This window comes from Colossoma macropomum, unplaced genomic scaffold, assembly GCF_904425465.1.
Source record: "Colossoma macropomum unplaced genomic scaffold, Colossoma_macropomum, whole genome shotgun sequence".
In the NCBI taxonomy this organism is placed as follows: domain Eukaryota; kingdom Metazoa; phylum Chordata; class Actinopteri; order Characiformes; family Serrasalmidae; genus Colossoma; species Colossoma macropomum.
Window position 1 is genome coordinate 28,034,403 of NW_023494788.1, and position 25,628 is coordinate 28,060,030.

The following is a 25,628-nucleotide window of genomic DNA, read 5'->3' on the forward strand; positions in this document are numbered from 1 at the left end:
AGATTTTCAATGTATTTTATTATTCATAGTGGTACAGTTTTAATATTTCATTATGGGTCATCAGAAACGATTAACTGGATAAAATTGTGTGCCACAAGTTGGAAACTACCCCAAAACCAGCATTAAATAGAAATAATAAACAACAGTAATAGGTATAACAATAAATATTCACCTTTTGACTATTTAGTATTGCTTGATTTGTAATCAGAAGTAAAGATTGGCCACTTTACACCTTTGTGAGATTTTGTTTAAAAACTCTTCCAAAAGGTCATACAGGCAGAGTTGTGTTCAAGTCTTCTTGCCTCAAAACCGAGTGCCATAATTTTCAAAAAACAAAGCAGGGTTCTTTAATTCTCCAGGAAAAGAAAATCTAAGAGGTGACCCTTGTCTCTTACGGCGATCAAAATGACCATGTTTATTAAAGTAGTGAATGACATGTTGGCACTATTTTATATTGTTAGTTTTTGTAGTTTTTAGATAAAAAGCAGAATTGCACTATCCCTTTCATATAAACAGCATGTAGTCTTGCTGCTGTCATTTGTAGGTTCTGTATCTTTACTGAAATTTCTGTGAACTCACTCATGGGTCAGTTTATCTTGAAACTGAGGAGCTGTGTTTTATAGTTTAAAGCTACGATATCCAGATCTCTATACTAGTGTATATACCCCAGCTGTAGTCGATCAGACAACACAGGTGTGGTATCCAAATTTTGACTATTTAGTTAGCACTGTAACTATAAGGCTAACGTTGCTAACAAATACGAGTCAAGTCACTCAAATATTTTCTGTAAACACATCCCTGAAAAATCTTGCAACCTGCTCGCATCCATGTCTTTAGTAAGGAAGCACAGACTTAATGTGGTTTTGGACACAGTATGACTTATTGGACAAAATGTATAAAGCTTCATCATCACGTTAGATAAGAGGGTGTCTAAAATAGCTGCCTGCATTGTTCAGCTACATGACTTTTGTCTTCTAAACCACATTAAGTCTGCAGGACTTTAATGAAGAGCTGGATGCAGTCTGAGTAGGCTGAAAATAGTTTTGGGGATGATGTATTTATGTCGGCTGACCATATTGTGGTTTTAAAAAGAGGACAAAGGAGGCAGGAGGTGCAGACTGTAAAAAGCAAACGTCAAAATGAAAGCAAAGCTGAATCCCGGTTATTTTGTCAGGTCCTAAAAAAGATGACGTCCTGAAAAAAAAGAGGATGTATGTTCACCTAATTTGCGTAAGACATTTGGGTGACTATTGACTTCTAATTTTTGTTAGCAATGTTAGCTAACTGTTTCTAACTGCAGTGCTAACTATAAAAGAACTATAAAAGAAGTGCCTATAAACCTGCATTTTTTTTTCTGCCCTGTTATATGCACTCAGAACTCAGGGGGTGATGGACTGACTGATTGGCTTACATATGTTGCTTATTTATATGGGGCGTGGCCTAAGATTGTCGGACTGGCTCATTAGAGGATTCTGTTTCTTGTTTACGTGGCGGTGACACCTTGGGATCCCGGTTTCTGAAGATGAACAGTGTAAATGACAGGACCAATCTGCATCATGGGGTGCAGATGCAATTGGTTTTATTTAAAAAAAACAATGTCTTCTCACAGCCCAACTACTGTCCCTTTACTATCTACTATCTATAGAGAGTGACCTCAGAGTGAGCCCCCCCAGACTATGGCTACATTAACAGAGTAGTGTGGCCTCTTTGCCAGATCAGTTCCTTCAACTGTTTCCTCCCTCATGGCCTCTTTGTATCGACTCCCATATATATTAGCATATATGCAGTATATATTTCACTATATTGAACGTGGTGTTTTAAAAAATAAATGATATGGCAAAGATTAGCTTCAGTGCTGGTAGAAAACATCTGAGGACAAAAACGAATGCCAAGCAGTACAGTGCTTCTTAACCCAAGAATGTCTCTGATTTAGAAGCACATTCAACAAACACACAGTTTTCGAAAGTAGGAAAAAAAAAAGTTTTTCTTCAAGCTTGTGTCCATTAACAAATCATGTGTAGCATCGCAGTTAAAACATTCCACTTTAAAAGAAAAAAAAATTCCGGAGCTTAAGAGCGTCCTTGTGTCTTTCTCAACCAGATTAAGGCTTTAGACCCAAAGGCACAAATCTCCTTTAAGAGTAACACTGAGAAAGCCAGAGACCTTCTGAAAGCTTTGATTAGCACAGAACAAGGCTTACAGCACAACCTGACAGTTCTTAGGACATCTAAAACCCCCACGTTCAGCTTTTGTTGCATTCCGCACACCAAACTCTTTCACTCCCCCAGCGTGCCTGCCTTCAGTTTAATATTCAGGTTGTACAAAAGAAAAGGAGAAAAGAAAGGATGTCGAGGAGCCCTCAACCGGAAATCCAAAATATGAAGAATCTGCTGAGACGAGGAGCTTTGAAGGTTATTCCATACTTCTATTATTGCAATACTAATTTCTCTGCTCATGCTGTCTGTGGTGAAAGGCATTCTAATCACTTCTTGCATTATGAGTGGAATTTTTGAGGCTGTGTAAATGAAATATCGCATGTAGCAATGTATTTCATTTGATGCACTCAGCTCCTTTTCAGTTATGAATTTTAATATCGTGTCTAAATTCTACAAGGTTTCGTATGAGTAAGAATTCTTAAGGTAAACTGCAGTTAGGGACATTCCCTATTTCCAAAAGGTATCATATATGTGACTGATTGCTTCTACTATGAGAAATGTAAATTTTAAGCCTACATGCAAGATGACATAAGGGTGTGGCTGCCTGTTTTTTTTTTTAAATAGTCCTTCAAAGGGAAACTGTATGAGTAATTCCATGGTACTCCACTTCAGTAGAATTCTATTTCTATCTATACTGATTGCTCATGTCTTACCAAGCCTGTCAAAAACAACAACAGAAGCAAATATAGTTCGTCAACAATAAACCTTTTCCAATCCACAGCAATTGGAAACTTAACATATCACGTCTGAAGTACATTTTCATTGGCAAAGCAAAAATAATGGCAGGTACTCTTGCTCTGAGGTGGCGTAAGGACAGGAACGCTACCTCTTGCATCAAGACGAATCAAAGTGTCCGTTGTGAGGTGAATAAATTCAAATATAAATGTTTTTCAAGTTGCGTGCACGTAGCTTGTAAAAAGAGAACTGATGTACAGTGTGCGTCCGTATGCGTGTTTAGGGCGAGAGGGATTCGGCCTAGCTCTGAGAGAAGTACTCCAGTACAATACGCAGGTGCCCTAGCCGGTCCTTCAGTGAGGTAAGGGACAGAACTGTAGTCTGGTAGGCTGGATCTAACTGAAGCACTGACAAGAGCCACCAACACCAAGCTGGTCCATCAGCAGATGCCTGCAAAACAAATACACAACACTAAAATGACCACTTACAAAAAGGAGGAAAATACACTAGCAATCAAAAGACTGGGAACACATTGCCTTTTGTCAGCAGTGTTTAATTTTCACTCTTGCTACACAACAGTCTTATTCCGATTGGATTGGTTTATCAGGGAGACGTCTGAAAAGCACCTCTCCTCAGTGATTAAACCCTCTTATCCAGATGGCAATAAAATTATGCCTGGGTGAGCGAGTTTCTACAGGGTTGTATTTTATTTTACCAGAATTTAAAATCAGATCTTAGAACTGACAGTACTGAGCAACAGTCATTACTTCTAGGGAACTTTCTATGAAAAAAAGTTCTAAAAAAGTCAATGATGGGATGTTTACTTTCTAAAATGTATTCTGGTTTAGATTACTGATTACCTGTTTAAAAAAAAAGTAATTGTAACCTAATCCAAAGGATTAGAATACTAAAGTAATATACTGCACTACAGTGTTGTAAGAAACACAATGATAGATTATACATGGCTTAAAAACTGTGCCTCACACAAACCGTCTCTGATCAAAATGGCCAAATCTAAATGGAGTAATATACAGAAATATTTTAAACATAAAGATGATAAAATTGTACTCTCTAATTTGTTTGAGTTTAGCCAGGCACACTTGTGATCAGTGAAAATGCTGACCAGCATTGCTCCCCAGGCGAGTGATTTTAACAACAGAATAAAAAATTCTGGTACACTGAAACGGAGAGCTCTGAGACTAAAATGCAGGGGAACAAGTAATTCTCAGTTCATTGTTTTCAACATACAATTTCAATATAGTTTAAAAACTATACTGCTGTCCTGGGATTTTGCCATATTTGTTAAAAATCTGTCGCTTACTACACCAAAGCCAAAAGATCAATTGGGTATCAGGTATTATTTTGATACCCCACATCATTAAAATGTTTGGGCTACATGTAGGCTAGTACTGTCATAAACACTTATATTTGACATTGCTTTCCCTAGAACAATCTGGTCATAGTCCTAATATATTTAGTATTGTAAACTGAGAAAGTTTGCTAAGTGTATTTTAAAAAGCTAGGTGTCCCCAAATCTTTGACATGCAGTGTATAGGCAACGAGAAGGAGCAGGTATCCAGTGATTTTTCTTTACTACACAACCTGTATGGGCTTCTGTGAATGTCACAGGTATCGTAGTGTGTGGATGGGTGTTTGAGAGTATGCATGGGTGTGTGCTCAGACCTGGATGTTGTCGTCTTTCTCAGGCATGGCTCCATACTGGCGGCTGATCTGCTCACGGATGCGGCTGTTCAGCCGGTGATACCACTCCCTCGCCTGCTGATACACACTGTCATGGAGACGCTGCAGCATTTCAAGCTCTGCACCATCCGCCTATATTTAGCCCAGCGCACATGCAAACACATACACGCACTCATGATTATTCACCCTGACAAGAAAGTGGTAATTTGAGGTCTGAAATATATATTATGCACTATAATTTATTACTTGTGAGATCCTCAAATAAATTCCTCACAACCTACTTCATACACTGAGATGCCAGTTAATTAGGTATACCTACCATGCACATGCACTCATTGGCCTTTTTATAAATCATTCAGCTCCACTTTGTAGGTTTACTATTACTGATTGTAGGTCAGTTGCTGCAAGACTTGTCAACCACCTTCTATTCCTAACTATCAAAGAAAAAGAACCACTGCTGTCCAGAAGTTATTTGGTCGGTGGGCTATTCTCTGCAGCGCAGTGACGCTGACAAGGTAGTGGTATATTCGTGTCAGTGGCGTAGCTGCAATTCAGAATTTAAATCCATAGCTGCAGTTTAAATTCTGGATCCCCCCAACCTGGTTACAGCTTTACCACAGCCAACTACAACTCCTGCTAACTAAATAATTAGCTTATAGAGACTAGCAGAGTTCAGATAACAACAGTAGAGTGAGCTAATTTTGTGTTTACATGTTGGCGCTGGTAAAAAAGCCTCTTTCTATGCCTTTTGCATGACTGATGGGGGCATGTAGCCATGTAACACTGCCAGACTGATACCACCCACAATAAATTTATGAGGCTTTAACGAGAGCTTTGTCTGTCTTCTATTTATTTAAGTCACAAGAATGCAAGAACATAGTTTTATTGAGATCAAAGAACTTTTAACAGTCAGATATCCCCCCTGTAGCTACACTCCTGGTTTGTGTTGAGTTTGTATGATTGTGTCAGGCACATACTGGGGTTTTTAAACACTGTGTGCACTTACCGGGCAATTTAACAGACACCTACCTTACTGGTACACCTTGTAGGTGTACAATTTGTCATCTTTTTCCATGCAGTTTGCATTACTAATTCTCTAGCCCTTCATCAGTGGTCAGTTTGTGACCACAGGACCACTGTTGGCTTATTTTCAACTGGTTAACAGTGGTCCTATAGTGGTCCCTTTCAATCGATGGACAGGGTAGGGTCCGGCTAATAAATTGAGCAGTAAAAAATTGTTGCTGTCAGTAACTGTATATGTACAAAATGCATCTATATGGTAGATGTAGCTAGTTAAAATAGCCAATGAATAACTGTTACAAGGCACAAAGTACCTAATAAACTGTAACTCACTGTACCCCGACATAAAGCAAGTTTAATCAGTTTGTGCTTTATACTAAACAATAACCATTCCATCTTTGTCCTGAGGAAAGATCCTTACAAACCCTCTAGAAGAGAGTCAGGTCAGAGCAGGAGAGAAACCCAGTTAGCAGACAATAGGTATATAAATGAAAAATAAGAGCACGCCAGTTAAAGAAAGAGGGCACTGGTCCAGGATTAGCTGACCTTGAGTCTAATTTAGACTCTATTAAAGCAAACCTTGTGGTCTTCCAGATACTCGATGTCAGCCGTGTGGTATCCATCCCGCTGGCCTCTCTTAAGCACACGGAAGCGGCTGCCCCCCACCGTGTCCACATACGAGCGTCCGTCAGGGAGCAGGTCCAGGTCCAAAATCTCCAGCATACAGCCGTAATCTGCAAACCTGGCCCAACATACACACATATACAGACACACATACATGCTTTTACTTAATTTGTCTGTGACCACTGTCACTGCATCATGACCAATCAAATCATTTCGTCAAGTTCTGCCTTATTTCACTGCTTAGCAACTGTTTTTGACTGCCATTGCCTCAAGCTTTCAGTTTGTTATTAGCGCTCATCATGTTAATGAGTACACTGAGGTCCTCAATAGTTTTGGAAGGATTTTATGAGATTCACTTCAGAAGACGAAACAATCAGCTGACCTCAGAACAACTGTGGTTTCGCTGTAAATGTAACAGCCCGCTGGGCTTATCTCTGTACGAGACGCTATGCTAACATTACCCAAAGTACATTTGACTTCTTGAGAGTTACTACAGGTATGCAGCACACGTACTATAAGTTTACATACAACAGAGCTATGATAAAAGTGTGAGAATTAATGATGGTAATTAACAGAATTTGCTTGTAAAATGCAAACCCCATAATTCATATTTTGTTTGGACCACTCATATTGTTAATCTGCATGCTTTAATCTAGTCCCAGTAGCTGCTCTTTAGGCTACAAGCTCCTTAGTTAGCTAAATTACCAAACAAATGAGAAATTAACCCTCTTAGTACACAGCACAACATAAGAAAATGTGTCTACCAAGTTAGCCCACCCACTTTTTCAGTCCAACCTAAAAATGTATTTCTACCTATGCCCCTGTATTGCCCTAATGATTATAACTATTATTGCCCTCACTGTTGTTATTATAAAAGGCAAGCATACACCTAGAAAATATTCATTAAAGAAGTCATTTGAGAAAAATTTATGATTCAAATCAGACAAAGGTCCAAGCTGACAAAGGCTTATTAATTAAATTTAAATGTTGTTAAATGGTACAAAAAGCCATAGCTAGTTTCCCAAACAAAGATTAAGGCTAATGTCAAAACTAAAATTAAGCTGCAAGTGGCAGTCTTCGAGGTCCATGCACTGCTAAGCACAATAAGCCCACATTGAGGCATTATGTTATAGCAATATGGTCATAGCAGAAAATGACAGGCAGTCAGAGTTTTGAAAAGATTTAAATTACTGCAAAACATCAAAGCAGATCCTAAAGTGTTGTACTACCTGAAATGGCAGATATACATGTTACATGTATTACTTGGGCACTAAATATGACTCAAGAGGTAAGAAATTTTGAATATACTTTAACAGCCAGTAGCCTGTGTTGACTGACCCTTTGCCGTGCTCGTAGCTGCACATGCCAAACTTCTTGGTGCCGGTCTCCATGCAGCGCCGCATCATTAGCCGATAGCGAGGCTCAAAGACGTGCAGCGGACATGGGATGCCAGGGTAGGCCACCGTGCACACAAAGATCGGGATGTCCTTGGTCAAGCTGAAGAGGAAGGACACATGGTAAACTGAGTAAAACAGTCAGACCTTCAGCACTTGTGTCATGATGGTGAATTCCCAACTGCATTAGACATTACATTCATCACACTATTTATTTGCTTGATCTATGAAAAATACCACCAATTTCTTGGTGTTTCTAAATCTGGAAAGGTGCAAAACTCAGCCTGTGTGGAGGTCTATAGGAAACACTGGGATACCTAAACTTAGGTACCACAGTGTGGGTGACTCACTTGGAGAGCTCAGCCATCTCAGAGTCATGCACCTGTTTCCTTTCGGCCAGCTGCTGGGGGAAGAGGCGGGTCATAATCTCCTGCAGCAGCACCGTCGGGTTGTACTTCCTGTTCTTGAAATACTTGTGTAGGACGTAAGAAGTGAGATTTGCAACCGCAAAGGAAGAGGAGGCGAATTAGCAATGCATAGAAATAGAATTAAGACTAAAGATGAACTTTTCATATCAGCAAAAGGCCACTCCTACAGCTAAAAATGGATACTGAGTTCTTCAGGGACTGTGAAATGTGCAGAAACCCAAAATAGAACACTGTGAGTAAAGCAAGGCAGGCTTAGGGTATTAAGGAATGTGTTTGAGATTTTAAGTGTGCTTGAGACTAACCTCTTGCAGTGACTGTTTGCAGAGTGGGCAGCGGAGATTATGGTCCAGACTTCTCTCAATACAGTTCTTACAGAACGTGTGGCCACAGGGAGTAGTGACCGGCTCATGAAACAACCTTAGGAACATTAACAATGCGATGGAGACCATTCTTTCAAAAATGGGTATAAAGAAACATTGTCTACACCACAGTGAATCGGATAATCCTTTAACCAGCACTGTAGGACAATACAGTTGAAATCACTGTCAACAGTAGAAAAACACTGTATATTTACTCTAACAACAATCTGCTACAGTCAGCTCTGTGATTACTGGCACTTTTGGTACAGATGGGTTAAAAAATTATCATGAAAAAATGTCTTTGTAATTAATTCACTTCACACTGAAAATATGAAAGAAATTCAACCTTTAATTTCAGTAAATTTAGTCTAAGAAATCAAAAACCCTTATTAATTTTGTTTAACTAGACTATATGTGTCATAATTATTGGCAACCCTGCATTTAGTACTTTGTGCAAGCTCCCTCTGCCAAGATAACAACCATGAGTCTTCTCCTATAAAGCTTAATGTGATTGGAGAATACAGAACAATGAATCTGAGACCACTCCTTAATACAGAATCTCCTTCAGGGTCTTAGGTCTTCTCTTTTCGACTCTCATCTTCAGCTCACTATAGCGTGTGAGTGTGTGAGTTTGGACACGTTTTAGATTACAAAGTCCATGGTGCCATGTATCCTAACAAGGTTCCTGTGGCCTTCAGAGGAAAAACAGACCTAAAATATCATAGATTCTCCACCGTTCTTAACAGTGGGCATGATGTTCTTTTCAGTGTAACCATCTTTCTCTTTACTCTTTTCTCTGTTGTTGCCAGAAAGCCCTATTTTTGTCTTATCTGACCAGAGAACACAGTTCTACATACTTTGTTGGCATGAAAGTGACCGTGTAGTTTTGGACAATCGGTAATCCCAAAATGTTGCCATATTCTGCAAATCTCCAGCTATGATCCTTGGAGAAATTTCTGGCTCTCTTCACTGTGCTTCGGGGTAAAACGAACATTCACCCTCTTCTAGGCTGTTTAATTGTAGTGCTGGTTGTTTTAAACTTTGTGATTTTTGAAGGCCAACAATCATTTTTCATTTGTGTAATGTGTAACCTCATATTTATACCCCAGTGGAACAGAAAGTCATATATGACCTCTTAAAAACTCCTGAACACTTAAAAACAAGTGAAATATGAATGGGATCATGCTGCAATTTTTTTCCCTAGGAATTTCAAGGTGTGCCATTAATTGTGATGTTGTTTTGTTAATAAAATATTTTTTGATAAGCATTTTTGTTTTCTTAGACTACATTTTCTTCAATTAAAGGTTAGATTTCTCTCATATTGTTAGGATAAGACTGAACTAATTAATCATAAAGACAATAATTATGCCAGATAAAGCCACAAGTGGCAATGAGTGGGGTTCAAGCACAATGAAGCCAATGAGTTGCACTATTATAGCAACTTCTATGCAGACAGAAGTGGACAGTCAGTGTTTTCACACAGGCCTCCATTTGTCATAATTGTCTCCTCAAATTGGTCTTCAAATCTCATGTTCTTTCTTTTATATAATGTCTGACAGACTTTAGGAGTTGTTTTTTACTTGTTAATCTAAATGTTTTTGTTTAATGAGTAAACCGGCACTTTATCATAGACAGAAGGCAACTAATACAGACTCAAAGTTTATTTAAAAAAGCCACCATTTTTCATAAATCCTGAGCAGGCATAAATTTCACACATACTAACTGTTTGACATTTGTATATTTTTAGGAAGTAAGGCCAAACATATAATAAATCAAGGAATTTCTGACCTATTATCTATTGGCAAAGTTGTTTAGCTGTCAAAGCTGAATCATTTGATATCAATTTCTCATCTGCTTTGTGCATAAAACATTAATACACCACATATTTAAACATTCCAAGGAAGTTTCATGCCTTTTAGACCATTTTTAAGATATCTAGCTGATGCTGAAAGTATTGGATTCTACCACGGGTGCAACATGCAAAGTTTGAGCTTTGCATTACAGTCATCTACTTTGGTCTAAGGGTGTCCTCTAGAGGCCCACATGCACCAAATTTGGCATGCTATGTCAAAGTCTTAGACTGTATAAATGTGTGAAGCTTTCTGATATTCAGAGAAAGTAAAACAAAAGAGTAATTGTTAAACACTCTGCTGTGGATATTTTGACTGCAGTTTCATGAGTAGTTTGCACAAATGGTGCCATATTTAGCCTTTTAACATCCCCCAGAGATTTAAACCAAATGTGGCACACTTTATCAGAGTGTTAATATGAACAAATATTCTCCTTTGGCCTTATTCAGACAATATATGAAGAAGTTTCAGGCAGCTGAAGTCTTTTATTTTGCAGACAGAAGATAAATGATAGGGCCTGAGTTTATCAAATGACCTCCTTTTGTTATAACTGTTCATTTGTTATAACAGCCACCCACAAAGATGATGTATGCTAAGATGTATGCTAATGTTAATTTAAACTGTTTGACCTTTGTATATTAAGTCAGAGATATGTAACAAAAAAAATCTGACAAAGACTTAACTTTCTAAATTGTATTTGCAAATTTGTTTATCTGTCAGAGTTCAACCATTTGATGATCTCTAGTTTACATAAGATTTTATATAGCGCATACTTACACATTCCAGTGAAGTTATATTTCTCTTAGCTGAGAAAGCTGATGGGCTGATATTAGCCAAGTTTTTAAAATATCAAGCTGCTATTGGAAATCTTGGTTTGCATGCTCACATGGATCATTCATATGCACATATCAGTTATATACTACATGCTCTACAGATTGCATCAAGACCAATTTTGAGGTCTGTAGATGAAAACGCTAGGACTAGTTCAAAAAGTGCTATTTTTGAACAAGTGGCCATTGAGGAAATACTATGCTTTTTTTGAGAACACTTGTAATTGCACAGTTGTTAGGGGTTGTGCGGTGCATAACGTGGATCAAGTTTAATGTTTAAAAAGTGGAATGCACAGTGAGATATGCTTGATTTTAATGTTGGAAACATCAGTAGCGTTCCCCATTAGCCAACTTATGAATCTTAATAGGCTTATAGAAAGTGTCTACATGGACATACCATTCAAGTTTTGTGATGACTGGCCAGTGTTAAACCCATGAAACACCTGATGAATGCTGATTCTCCAATGGTGGTCAAATTTTCAACAAATCAGGTCGTCAGTAATTTCCCACATAAAATCTAGCGCAACAATGAAACGGATGCTGAGATATAGCTCCCTGGCTTTTATAGTGTCCCCATCAGACAAAGTGTTCAAGAGTTGCCACCGGTTAAGTAAAATCTGTGCAAAAACTGAAAGATTAATTTGCATGTGGCAGCCATTTTGTTTTGAAATGTCAACGTATTTTAGATAATTATTAACCTTCCGGCTCCTGTGTACAGTTGACACTAGTTTTGTGAAAGAAGGGAACCAGGGATTAGTTTGCAAAGCAGGTTTTGCATAATATGAAAATAAGTAAATAATCTTTCTGGGCAGAGTCAAATGGTCCATGTTGTAAATTAGTTTTGTCTGAGCCAAGAATAAACTAAAAAAGAGTTCTGGCTGTACATCCTACAGGTTAGGAGGGCTAAACGCATCAGTGTACGCTGTAGCGCCCCCATGAAGCCGATCAGGTTGCAGGAGGGGTTACTACCAGTTGGCCAATTTTCGCATCTCTATGACTTACATCTTCTTCTTCTGGCCGATTCGTTTTAGCTGAGAATTAGAAGAATAAGAAAAACCCTAAACAATTCCAAAAGGTTTTCAGGACTGCATGCTTGAACCCCTAATAATTATGGAGTTGACTGTATTGACCAATCAGTGCAATGGCATTACAGTCCAATAAGTAAGAATAAAGCTAGTGTAAGCTAATTCTGCAGAACTGAACTGACCTGATGCAAAGAGGGCACTCAAAGTCAGACGTGGCCAGGACACTGAGGAATGACTCTCGGTCCACACTACATGTGCCTAGGAGATAATAACCAAGGTACAGAAAATGAAAGTGCAGAGCTCTGCCAGGCATAATGAGAGGCTTGACAAAACCATTTAAAATAGTATTTATGATAACAGTATTAGTCACATATTTCAGTACTTCAATTAAAACATGCTTAAAAATCCCAATGATCAGCTTATTAAATGCTAATTAATGAGAAAACTTAAAGAGAAAAGTGTCAGCGGTTTATGGCAGTGATAACTGCAGTCTATAATCCTCCTACCTCTCGTCTGTCTCTCGTCCTTCCTCATCATCAGCTCTTCATCATCCTCGGCTGTGGGCAGGAAGGAAACAGCCTGGCACAGACTCAAACAACACTCTGTACTGGCATCCTGCTTGACTTTAGATGCAGTCTGAGTCTGCTGCGGAGAGAGAGGGAAAGGGAAAAGATGACCCGGTCAATCAGCTAATGGATAAAATAAACTGTGCTGTTAAGCAAAGGAAGAAAAACATTCTTTTCCCACAAGCTTTTTTCTCTTTGAAGTCCAGTCATATCTAAATTCAGCACATATCAGATTGTAATGTCGTCTTTTCTGGCACCACATTGGCATAGTGGTGGTATAGTATAGTGGTATAGAGCTGAACTGGCACTAGATACAGTAATGCCCACTTACAAACCCCAAATGTAATATACTTGCTTTATGGTAAAGGGGAATTTTATTGATTTCTCAGAATTTCTGTATAATTAAATCTTTGAGAGATAAACCGACTTGGTTTGATGCTTCACTGTAAAGAAACTTGCTGTTTTCTTTACAATATTGTTATAATAAAAAAAAATAAATAAATAATAAAAAAAAAAATATATATATATATATATATATATATATTCATACACACATACACGTTGTGTGTAAATTTCATGATGAATGGACCAAAAGAAACAGGCCAGAATGACTTGCAAAAAATTCTGGTTCCATTGACTTACATTAAAAGTAAAGTATGTTTTTTCCTTCTCCTGTAAAGTTACCATTTTGGAGATGCGATGTTTTGATCCGACAACAGCTATATATATATACACACACACACACACACACACTCCACTCTGACTTTTTTTTATGTCTTAATGATTTAATTATACAAATATATGACCAAATCTGTGCAGTTTACCTTTAAATAAACCTGTTGGTGTATTAACTGGAGACCTGTTCTTAACTTAAACCCAATTTTTGTAACTGAAAACCTGAGAGAAGAAGCCAATAAATCCTCAACATTTTGATGGTCAGCGTAGATTAGGGATTTAAAATCTTTTCCATAAAGGGCCGGTGTGACGTCAGGTCTTAACTCCAGTTGAGTAGGAGCACTTAAATAAAACAGTCCTCAAACAGTTGATCAGGTCTGCTTCCACTTGGTTGGAATGAAGATCTGCTGCCACACCGTCACTTTGCAGTTAAGACTGAAGATCCCTGATGTAGTTGGTGTGGCAATATTAAAGTCATTTCACCTCCTCGTAGTCAGCTCTCTCCTCCAGCTGCTTCAGGGAGCACTGCAGCCCCTCTGAGAGAGAGGGGCCCACAGAGCTTGTAATGGGGCTGGGGTCCCTGAGATACTCGGCCACAACTTGCAGGATCCGGGGGACCTCTTCTGGTACCGCCATCCCCTCTGCCTCCAAAATCTTGTCACCACAGAAACAGGAGAAATTCAACAAAAAATTGAGTAAAAAGAAAAGTTCAACTGGAGTGAAATTTGTTTTGCACCAGAATACCAGAATTCATTATGGCACTATTACTTTAAAGCAATAGTTTTGCCGAAAAATCTAATTTACACAGGCTATGTTTACATGCAACGATTTTTGCCAATCCGATTGAATACAATCCGATTACAGATTTAGACTGAGGTGTTTATATGCACTCTATTCAACAATCTGATGGAAAATCTTCGTTTACATGCTCACTACAAGTAATCCGATGCAAAATGACGCGCATGCGTGGAGTAGCGCTTAGAGTAAACGTTACCATGACAGCGAACATCACGTGAAGTCCAGACCAGTTTCTGCTCCGCCATGTTGAGCGGTGTAAACTTTCGCCGTGGCGCGACGCACATGCGCAGAACATACTTACACGTTCCGATTGGAATGTAATCGGATTCAGGCGTTTACATGGCTATTATTCTTCTATTTAACGGATTATTTAGAAGTTTACCCACCTCGTTTAATCGGATAGAAATTGTATTCCGAATGGCCTCAATCGGATTAGACTATTCCGATTGAGGTGTTTACATGGACGTATTCTATTCCGATTGAGCTATTAGTCGGATTATTAACGGATTATCAGGCTGCATGTAAACGTGGCTACAGTTTCCCTTACCCAAAGTGGTTGCAATCAGCCAAAATGGCTATGTTTACATGCAAAGATTTTTGCCAATCCGATTAAATACAATCCGATTACAGATTCAGACTGAGGTGTTTATATGCACACTCTATTCAACGATTTGATGGAAAATCTTCGTTTACATGCTCACTACAAGTAATCCGATGCAAAATGACGCGCATGCGTGGAGTAGCGTTTAGAGTGAACGTTACCATGACAGCGAACATCACGTGAGGTCCAGTCCGCGTGAAATGAGTTTCCAGTTGGCGCGCTTGTGTTTTAATTGCTTTAAAATGATGTCAGATTCAGGAAAACGTGCTTCACATGTGCTTATAAAGTAAGCGGCGAGAGGAAGACGTCGTGTTCTGAGACTCATAAGCTAGACGTCCGTCCCACCGCCGTCTTTTAAAGCTCAGAGCATAAACTTCGTCTCCTCTGCAGACCCGTTTCTGCTCCGCCATGCTGAACGGTATAAACTTTCGCCATGACGCGACGCACATGCGCAGAACATACTTACACGTTCCGATTGGAATGTAATCGGATTCAGGCGTTTACATGGCTATTATTCTTCTATTTAACGGATTATTTAGAAGTTTACCCACCTCGTTCAATCGGATAGAAATTGTATTCCGAATGGCCTCAATCGGACTAGTCTATTCCGATTGAGGTGTTTACATGGACGTGTTCTATTCCGATTGAGCTATTAGTCGGATTATTAACGGATTATCAGGCTGCATGTAAACGTGGCTAATGATTGGTGTCAAGTTTGCTTCTTTAGTTTTGTATTGGAGCTACAGGGCTAAAGCAGCTGAAAACACACTTGGTTCAAACCTCATTAGCCACGTTTACATGCAGCCTGATAATCCGTTAATAATCTGACTAATAGCTCAATCGGAATAGTCTAGTCCGATTGAGGCCATTCGGAGTACAATTTCTATCCGATTGAACGAGGTGGGTAAACTTCTAAATAATCCGTTAAACAGAAGAATAATAACCATGTAAACGCCTGAATCCGATTACATTCCAATCGGAACGTGTAAGTACGTTCTGCGCATGTGCGTCGCGTCATAGCGAAAGTTTATACCGTTCAACATGGCGGAGCAGAAACTGGTCTGCAGAGGAGACCAAGTTTATGCTCTGATCTTTAAAAGACGGCGGTGGGACGATCGTCCAGCTTATGTGTCACAGAACACGACGTCTTCCTCTCGGCCGTCTTTAATAAGGACATGTGAAGGACGTTTTCCTGAGTCTGACATCATTTTAAAGCAATTAAAAACACAAGCGCGCCAACTGGAAACTCATCTCACGCGGACTGGACGTTCGCTGTCATGGTAACGTTTACTCTAAGCGCTACTCCACGCATGCGCGTCATTTTGCATCGGATTACTTGTAGTGAGCATGTAAACGAAGATTTTCTATCAAATTGTTGAATAGAGTGAGCATATAAACACCTCAGTCTGAATCTGTAATCCCAATTGGCAAAAATCTTTGCATGTAAACATAGCCATTGATTTGCTAAACAGGGTTACCACCCAGCCAGGACACAAAATGACCCAGAATTTGAGCATATTCATACTGTAGCATTTCTTATTTGTTATGAAATGTCAATCAGATCATTAATTGGGTGTTTACAGGCCTAAGGTGGGAAACCTATTGTTAACTGTAAGCTATCTCAAATCAAACCTTGAAACCTGAATTTTTCCATTTTTATAGATGAGGCATGGCATTTGATTGGCCACCCCAAATCTTTCAATATCAATGTGCAGTGCAAACGCAGCTGTTGCTCTTCCCATATGGGCTGTCTGAAATTTGACATGAGAAACTAAACACAGCTCATCTGTGTTGCCACCTTTAAGTTCAGCTGATATGAAAGCGTTGAGAATGCATAATAAGGTAAGCTTCATGTGCAGTGCCTTTGCTTTGTAAGCTTGTTTATGAATTACTTAAGATGTTTAAAATCTCTCATTTTTATAAGCCTATTCAGTAGAGATGCCAATACAGTTAACTCAAATGTGATCCTACTGTATTGAACAACTCAAGGTTGATAAACTAATCTAGCTGGCTCAATATAACAGTCAAACTAATAACGGGTTTGTCATTATGATTTCCCAAATATAAAACGCTTAATACTGTTAATATATTGAACATGTAAAGAGATGTAGTCTTTCACAATAGGGAAACGGCTGCTAATATAAGGCAAACATAAACATTATTACTAACTGAAAGTATGCATTTAAATAACTCATGCTTTCATTATGATAAATGGAAGAAGAAACCTTTACTATTAACTAAAGGTTTTAACTGAATACTATATAGTATAAAGTGTAATTGTATTTACACGTTTTGATAACCTGAAATAATTCATCCATTTTCAAAATTTCTCCATAATTAAATGTTTGCAATGTAAACAGATGTCATTAAGAGTGGTTTGATGTGAGATGCTCTGTCCTAGAGAAACGTATCGATTCAGGATTGCTCACAGTTGTGGTGATAGGAACCAGACGTCTGAAGAAGTAAAGCCGCTAAAAGCTACCTTAGCACAGGCTTATTACATGAAATGGTTACAAATGTGCTGTTGTCTGAGACACTATTTTAATATATTCTTTAAATCCATTCATGGTGGAGAGGCAAATGCGAGATTTTAAGGCAAAATAATCCCTATAGGAAACTTATTTTTCAGATTTATCACTATTTTAGCATCAGCATTACATACATAAACTCAGAATATGCGTAGGTTCACTGGTGGAAACCACTATGAATGACTTTTTTTTTTAAACACATATCAACGATTGAATTAGAATGGAATTCCCCTTTAAGCTTCGCTATGTCGTGGCCACCCCCACTAACTTTATGTCCCATCCGTTCTACCACAGTCAAAATGTTCTGGATCCTCCACTGGCATACAGTGTCGGAAAGAAACCTCAGACACCAAATGCATTTGGCTGATTGACTATATTTGGAGTAAAGGGAAAAGCTTTGATGAGTAACGTCCATGAATAATGTCTAATAATGTCTAAGTTAGTACAGCTTGTGTGGGCGCATCACTGTCTGCCTGACCTACCTTCTTAACCTGGTTCTTAGCAGGGGCAAAGTCAGGCTGCTGCTTCAGACAGCGGTGGAACTGGATAAGCGCTTCGGTTTTCCTTCCCATCTCCAGCAGAACATTCCCTTTCCGGAAAAAACCCTACCCACAGGAACACAGGGCATGGGAACAGGCACAACCAAGACAAGCAAGACATTCACCATGAAATATGATTTATATTCTCCACATATTCTCCAGCTTTGCATACTCTTTGCTTAGCAAAGTTTAAATAATCCAAAGCAAATCAGTGACAGACCTTTACTAATCATAAGGCTGCACCAATATAGATAGCCTACATGTTCAAAACTGCTACTGTTGCGTCATAGCAAGACAGGCTGTCGACACCACAAGAGTCAAATTACCCTTCCTGCATACCACAAGCAGTTTTGAGCATAACAACAAGCATAAGAGGTCTACTGTGGCAATTGCGCCATAACCCTTCACTCTTATAATGACCTGTTCAAACCGGCAGTCCCACAACATGGCTCTCATTCAGTACGCCATACCAAAGGGCAGTTGAGAAGAACTGATATAAAACATGTAAAAAAAATAAATAAATAAATAAACTCTTACTTTAAACTTTGTGTTATACAACATTCTGTTATAATCTGTTCAGAGTTTTATACAAAAGAAGAAAAGAATACAGCAGCTCCATGTGGTGCCCTTGTGACAGGTTAATGATAGACGGAGTCTTGATTCAAGATCACATTTCTGTCCACTCAGATATCTGATATAGATTTTTTAGGCCTGATAAGACTATGAGTAATCTTACGCAAGAGCAGTACTCCTATTTTAAGATGCTTCAGCAACAAAGTTCATCTTTGTCATTTTCATCTTAGAACTAATTTCATGTATAATAAATAAGTAAATAAATAAGTAACAAAAAAAATAAATCACTGCCTGACCAGCGTGACAATGCCAATACATGAACAGATCAGATTACATTACACGTGCACAGAGTGACGCAATTAGATTGGTGAGAGTAGCTTTAAGAGTCGTGTCTAATATTATAGCAGCTGTGTGCTCTTTTGAGCCAGGCTTAAACAGTCTCCCATAGGTAGAGCTAAAAACCTAACAAGCCAATTACAAAGCACACACATGCACAGGTAACTCCAGATAAACTACTCTATCGTCAACTAACATGTAAAATTGCTTTAAACAAGATGATAATTCTGTCAGAGGGATGCCTGATGACTAGTCACAACAAACGTGCATCACCATAATGAGCTTTTTAAGGAATTAAAAATCCATTTTATTGTTTTTGTATGCCTACACCGAAAAGAACAATGTGTATATATATTTGTTCATTTTTGTAGATCTATATAGAATAGGGACTAGCACTGCTGAACAGCCTTACAATGCACAAAAATGGCTTACAATTGTGATGTTGAGTAATTAATATTTCTTTATTTTCTATTTTCCATTTTGCACAACATATTTTATGTACATATCATGCAACCCTAGGCTCAATTTATCAAAACACCCACAGAAACTCTTTTGGATCATCTGAGCTTTGGATAAGATGGTCACAGTGCACAATAAAACATTTACTGATTTGTTGGAGGCTCATTATAGCCAATACTGTGATATCAGTATTGCAAAAACCAGTATCGGAATTAACAATTGATATAAATGCAATATAAACAGCACTCCTTCCTCATCAGCGAGTACCATTCCTTCCAGTTTCAGTGAGCTGTGAAAATCATTTACTGAGGACATATGGTTGTATGCAAAAGTGGACACCCTGTCAAACCAGTACTTGGTAACACTCCCTTTTGCACATATCAAAGCTTGCAAATGCATTTTGTAGCCTGCAGAAAGTCTTTCTATTCTTGTTTTAGAAATTTTCACCCACTCTTCCTTATGAACATGTGTAGTTCTGCGATACGCAAGCTTGCATGCAACAGCATGTTTTAGATCTACCCACAGATTGTCAATGATGTTCAAGTCAGGGGATTTTGAGGGCCATTCCTAAAGCTTCAGCTTGCGTTTCTTGAAGTAGTTCATGGTGATTTGACGTCTTTTAGATTAGCGTCCTGTTGAAGAAGCCAGCCTGTGTCAGCTTCAGTTTTCTGACTGTGTCACATTTGCTTCTCAAATTTGCTGATATTTAAGTGCAATCCATTCTTCTGTCTACCCATGCAATGTTTCCTGTGTCACTGGCAGACACACAACCCCAAAGCATAATTGAGGCCCCCTCAAGCAGTCGGCAAGGTGTTCTTTTCATCAGGTGTGCCACCACTCCTGTGTCAGCTAAACCTTCTTGCAGGTCCTTTGCTATCATAAGGGGGTTTTGCTTTGACTTTCTGGCCAGCATATGAGCAGTTCTACCTGAGAGTTCTCTTGGTCTTCCAGATCTTGCTTTGACTTCCACAATTCTCCTTAACTGCCATTTCTTAATGACATTTCAGACTGTGGAATTGCGAGCTGAAAGCACTTTGATATCTTTTATAGCTTTCTCCCGTTTTTGATCTCCATACAGCTGCTTAGAGGAGCCCATGGTTGTTGAGCGTTAGCACAAGGTTTGAAGAGTCAGATAATTGATTACATTCTGGAACTGTCATCAGCTGACTTCCTAATGATAATTCTTGACCTGCTTAACCAGTCCTATTGAGTCATGTAAGGCCTAAAGAGTTAAACATGTTCTGAGAATTTAAGGGTGTGCAAAATTTTGCACATGCCACAATTACTGTTTTTTTTCTATTTTTATGCTAATCAAATATAAACTTTGCATTTACATTTGTGGAAAAAATCATTTTCTCCAGAGATTTACTTCTTTTCATTTCCAAAACCAACAAATGATGTACGGCCAGTGGTGGGCAAAATTTTTCATACAACTGTAAGTGTCCAGCTTTAGGCTTTACCTCAGTCCAGTTGGGCCTGGCACCACACAGGTCCTCCAGGTCACGGAGGGCATCTGAGAAGCGACGGAGCCCCATGCTGGCTTCCGCCCTCCACACTTTCAGACTAACATCATCAGGAGCTGGAGGAAGAGATGAAGATAAAGAGGAAAAAAAAAGATTTGGTTAAATCTGTGTCAGTCTGTGCATTACCCAAATACAAGCAGTTGCCTACAGGCACATTGAATCACCTTCTCGACAGCATAACCTTACACAAGTCTTCCTCCCACACTGTTGTTTACACAAGAGAAAGTGCTTCTGTACTGGCCAACTGCAATGCATACATAACTGCTTGTAATTGGACTTAGATCATATAAGCAATATGTAATACAGTTGCGTGTTCGGCTCAGTCGCAGGGTTCAAGTTCAGCGGATATGGCTGTTTAAAGGTAAACACAGACAGGGACAGAGGAGGGTGAGTTACAGATTAACATGAAGGTGTGACACTAACTGGAAGTCCACCATTCCTAGAGAGCATTGTGTAACACACATAAGCAAATTCTGCACAGCTGTATCACAGGCACTTAAGGCAGCAGGTACATCTACCCGGGGTTACTAAACATGCAAAACAAGACTGTGTCATCAGAAAATGTTATGCAAGTGGGAAAATACACAGAGGACAGAACTCACATGTTCCACTGCCTCTAATTGGACTTAAGTAAACACTAACATTTCTATGCTTCACAGAAGAGTTAAATAAGCAGGCATCATGCTAGTGATTTTAAAAATAATTTAGTAACAGAAAAAACAGACATGAGTTCAACTCTGAACCAAATATTTCACATACAAATGAATTAGGAATGCACCGATATTGGAATTGTGGGCTGATATTCGATATTTTTTATGAACATATCTGCTGATGCTGATACCAATGTCGATACATAATCATTTATGAAGTAGAAATTGGAACTAAATCCACATAGATTAAAATTACAGAAAAATTTGTATAGGGCTACAAATGCAGAAAATTTTACATTTTACAGCCCATTTTGTTTGCCGAATGGTATTCGGTCCATTTCTGGCTAATTCCAGGTTGTTTAGGTGTTCTTCTGTCACAGCTGCTGACAGTTTCAGAATTATTGTAGTCTCATCTTCAGAGTCTGACCAAATCGGCTGTCGGTCAAATGTAATCTTAAAAGTATTCATTTTCTGTTTGAGCGCAAAGTAAGAAGTAAAAACATTCAAATGGCTTGAGCGTCTCCTACAGCTGTCAAAGTCGCTGCTTAGCAATGGCGTCTCAGTGGAGTGAAACAGTGTTTGTGAAAAAAACTGTGATGTTATGGCGCAATAACAGCATGGTTAGAACGTTTTTCAACCAATTAGCTTGCGTGGCCGGAACTAACTGTTGTATAAGAGTTTTTTAAAGACAGAAATCCCACATTGTGTAACCACCACCATTACAATTTTGCTTTTAAAATGGAATTTAAAATATAACATCTATGTTTGTTATAGATACGCAGCCTTTTTATTAAAATATTGTGAGAAATGGTTTGGTAGTTATCATGATATAACATTTTTAGATCGGCACATGCCTGCTTGAAGACGTTTTCATGAAAAATGATACACATAGTTATTTTGTTTTTCTGGGGTTTTATAAATTGCTCTACTCAGAAAAGTATTTTAAAAAAGTATCAAAAACCCTGAGTACAGTTATTTCACAGTGTTTTAAATACTGTGCTCCTTTAAATTCAATTAGACATGACTAACTGTGCCCTTTTTGTAATGAAACATGCAGTTGGTCAGTGTTCCTTATGTACCGACCACAATATTCTCAGAAAAGTGAATCATGACATAATTTATCACGATAATGATAAAATATTGTGATACTGCCAAACCATTCAATATAGTATTGTTAACAAACATTTATGAAGAGCTGCCCAGTCATTCCCATCTTAAAAGTCCCTGTATAAGACAATGTATCTTCGATTCTGGTGTTTGAAAATCGTCATTGTGTAAAACATGTAACAAGAGATATTGTCAGCAGCATGTTTTAAACAGAGCCATAGGCAAATCATGATTCAGCCCTACTGACCTCTGGACTGCGTTTGTTTATTATAAATGATACATGGCCTGATTGCTAGCAGCACATTTTAATCCACTTTCCGAGCTCATTAACCTGTTAATATCTACCCTGAGCTTATGAAATCACTAATGCGCTCAACAATCAGGTCAGCTCTTCAACTGCTTTCATGCGTGGGTGAAAGCTGGCACTCGCAGAGACTTTATCTATATTAGGCATCAACAATCTACAATAAAGCCTTCCCAGACCAGCCAAAGATGAAAAAATGAGGCCTCAGTACAATATTTTACAAGCACCCAGGTTAAAAAGTGTAAACACCCCTAAAAATGTTGGACTGGGTAAAAAGACTAATTAATTCATTGTAAGTGAAGTCACTTTTTAGTTTGCACAGATAAGTTGCCTATATCACACGTAACATGATCAATGCATATCCATAAACATGGACCTCTGTGAGTCTTCTGAGCCAAGTCAACTTCTAAACTGTAGTCAGGCAACTTCCACTTACGCAATCATGTCAGTTACTTCACACACATGGACTGGACTGGCCATGTAAGCTGGGAAATGTAGTTCTCCATGGTGAACTACTATGTAGTTAAAAAGAAAATGGGCTATGAGCATGGATAGAGAAAGCAGAGAAGATTCTGGTACGACAGCTGCATACTTTAGGCTTGTGTAACTCTCTGTCTGATCTATGTAACGATATGTATGTATACACCCTTTGGCTATAATCTTAAATCAGCTCCATTTACCCTGTAGGTGCGCTTTGTAGTTCTACAATTACAGACTGTAGTCCATCTGTTTCTCTGCATAATTTGTTAGCCCCCTTTTACCCTGTTTTTTTAAAGGTCTGTACCCCAACATGACCACCACAGAACAGATATTATTTAGGTGGTGGATCATTCTCAGCACTACAGTGACACTGACATGGTGGTGTGTTAGTGTGTGTTATGCTGCTGCGAGTGGATCAGACGCAGCAGTGCTGCTGGACTTTTTAAACACCTCAGTGTCACTGCTGGACTGAGAATAGTCCACCAACCAAAAATATCCAGCCAACAGTTTCCTGTGGGCAGCGTCCTGTGACCACTGATGAAGGACTAGATGATGACCAACACAAACTGTGCACCAACAGATGAGCTACTGTCTCTGACTTTACATCTACAAGGTGGACCAACAAAGTAGATGTGTCTAATAGAGTGGACAGCGACTGGACATTGTTTAAAAGCTCCAACACTGCCGTGTCTGATCCACTCGTACCAGCAGCACACCCACCTCAGTGTCACTGCAGTGCTGAGAATGATCCACCTCCCAGATAATACCTGCTCTGTGGTGGTCCTGACCATTGAAGAACAGTGTGAAAGGGGGCTAAAAGAGTACACAGAGAAACGAATGGACTATGGTCTGTAATTGAAGAGTTGCAAAGTGCACCTATATAGTAAGTGCAGCTGTAAAAATGCACAGTGAGTGTAGAGTGTAGATATAAGGAGGTGGTGGTTTGGATGTTGTTGCTGATCCGTGTGTTTCTGTGCATCAGCAGCAATTTGAGACTTGCTGGCTGCTGTCCCTTCCTACCTGTCTCTATCCCGTCCTCTGCAATCCGCAGGGCTTCAGTAAACTCGCATGTTTTGAGCTTTTCTTGTATGTGGCACTTCATTTTGGTCTCCTCCGGGCAGCATTTCTCGATGATGCTGAAGAGCAGAACGTTGTTCTTGATGGTTTTGGCGTCCCTCTGCTTCAGCCGCTCCTTGCAGGCTGGACACCTCGACGGCAGCCAGGCGCCCAGGCACCTCCGGCAGAACGAGTGGCCGCAACTCATCGTCACCGGTTCGCACATCAGAAACAGGCAAATCGGACACTCCAGTAGATCCATTTGGGTCAGGCTTTTGGGTGCAAATCTAAGTCGAATCGCTGAGGCCCTGTCAGTCCTCTCAGTCAGGCAGGGTGTCAAACAGGGCGAAGTTTCGGCCCCTCCGCGGCGTGTGGCATGTCTGGTCTGGCCGACAAGTTGAGTAACGCGTCCATCTGTCGCTATCTGTGATTTTCGGTCTCTTACTCACTCCTTACATGAGCAGCTTTTTGAAACTGTCCCCCTTAAACGCCCCCCCTGGACTTTTTGTCTACCACCGAATAACTCGCTTGTAAATCTCATCTCAGTCCTGCCTCAGTCTCCCAGTCTGTGAGCACAAACTAGTGTTTCCTCCGTGATGAACGGGGCTCACGCGGCTTCAGTCCGAGCAGCGTGGCTTTAGTCTTGCACGCTGCGCCCAACTCCATCAACGCCGAGCAACACAAATGTAATTAAAATTATTTCTTATTTACACAACCAGTATCTCTCCATAGCGCTGACCGTGCTGCGAAAAAAGCTCGGCTCGCTCCTGACACCATTACGTTACATAAATAAAAACCACGTGATGCGCCAGCCCCGTTTCTATTGGCCGGCGGGCTCCGCGTCCCACCCTGTTGTGAAACAGCGTCGCTCGGGTTTCGTAACCTCGGCCACTACAACTATTTACACTATATAAAGTTCAGAAACTGCCGATATGAGCAGCCGAGCACAAACATTAATGTTCATCTATGATCAATAATGTGTGATAATTCCACAGACGCGCTCGCTGCATGAGCCTCTGTTTTTAAAGAATCAGTAACTGTAAATGCACATGTAAACTCTATACAACTGATCTGTAACTGATTAAAATATATATGATACAATCACTGCCCTGCGATGGACTGGCGACCTGTCCAGGGTGTATCCTGCCTTCCGCCCAATAACAGCTGGGATAGGCTCCAGCACCCCACCGCGACCCAGAAGGATAAGCGGTTTAGTTGATGGATGGATGATACAATCACAATAATTTAACCTCCCATTAGTTCATCAGATTTCACATATCTGTCAAAGCAAATGCCACACTGACACTATGT

General features: G+C 39.5%; 1 protein-coding gene across 3 annotated transcripts; it reads right to left on the minus strand.

Moving 5' to 3' along the window:
- lonrf1 (LON peptidase N-terminal domain and ring finger 1) lies at positions 1 to 25,122 on the minus strand. 3 transcript variants are annotated; one of them, XM_036569005.1, is made up of 12 exons: positions 24,282 to 25,122; positions 20,658 to 20,776; positions 17,773 to 17,895; positions 13,847 to 14,017; positions 12,629 to 12,764; positions 12,305 to 12,380; positions 8,361 to 8,475; positions 7,981 to 8,102; positions 7,575 to 7,733; positions 6,192 to 6,354; positions 4,575 to 4,724; positions 1 to 3,341 (listed from the first exon to the last, which is right to left on the minus strand). In XM_036569005.1, the coding sequence occupies exons 1-12, from the start codon at positions 24,577 to 24,579 to the stop codon at positions 3,192 to 3,194; spliced, it is 1,782 nt and encodes a 593-aa protein (XP_036424898.1). In that variant the 5' UTR covers positions 24,580 to 25,122; the 3' UTR covers positions 1 to 3,191. The 3 variants fall into 3 exon arrangements, with proteins under 3 accessions (XP_036424898.1, XP_036424897.1, XP_036424899.1); XM_036569004.1 differs by having other exon boundaries at positions 12,629 to 12,767; XM_036569006.1 differs by lacking the exon at positions 24,282 to 25,122 and adding an exon at positions 20,885 to 21,027 and having other exon boundaries at positions 12,629 to 12,767.
- Positions 25,123 to 25,628: the final 506 nt, after the last annotated feature.

Coding starts and splice junctions, on each gene's coding strand:
- lonrf1 (XM_036569004.1), bottom strand. CDS start 24,579: ATGGATCTACTGGAGTGTCCGATTTGCCTGTTTCTGATGTGCGAACCG. Junction 20,777..24,281: donor AGAGGACGGGATAGAGACAG/GTAGGAAGGGAC, acceptor CTCTTCCTCCAG/CTCCTGATGATGTTAGTCTG. Junction 12,768..13,846: donor AGAGAGCTGACTACGAGGAG/GTGAAATGACTT, acceptor CTCTCTCCGCAG/CAGACTCAGACTGCATCTAA.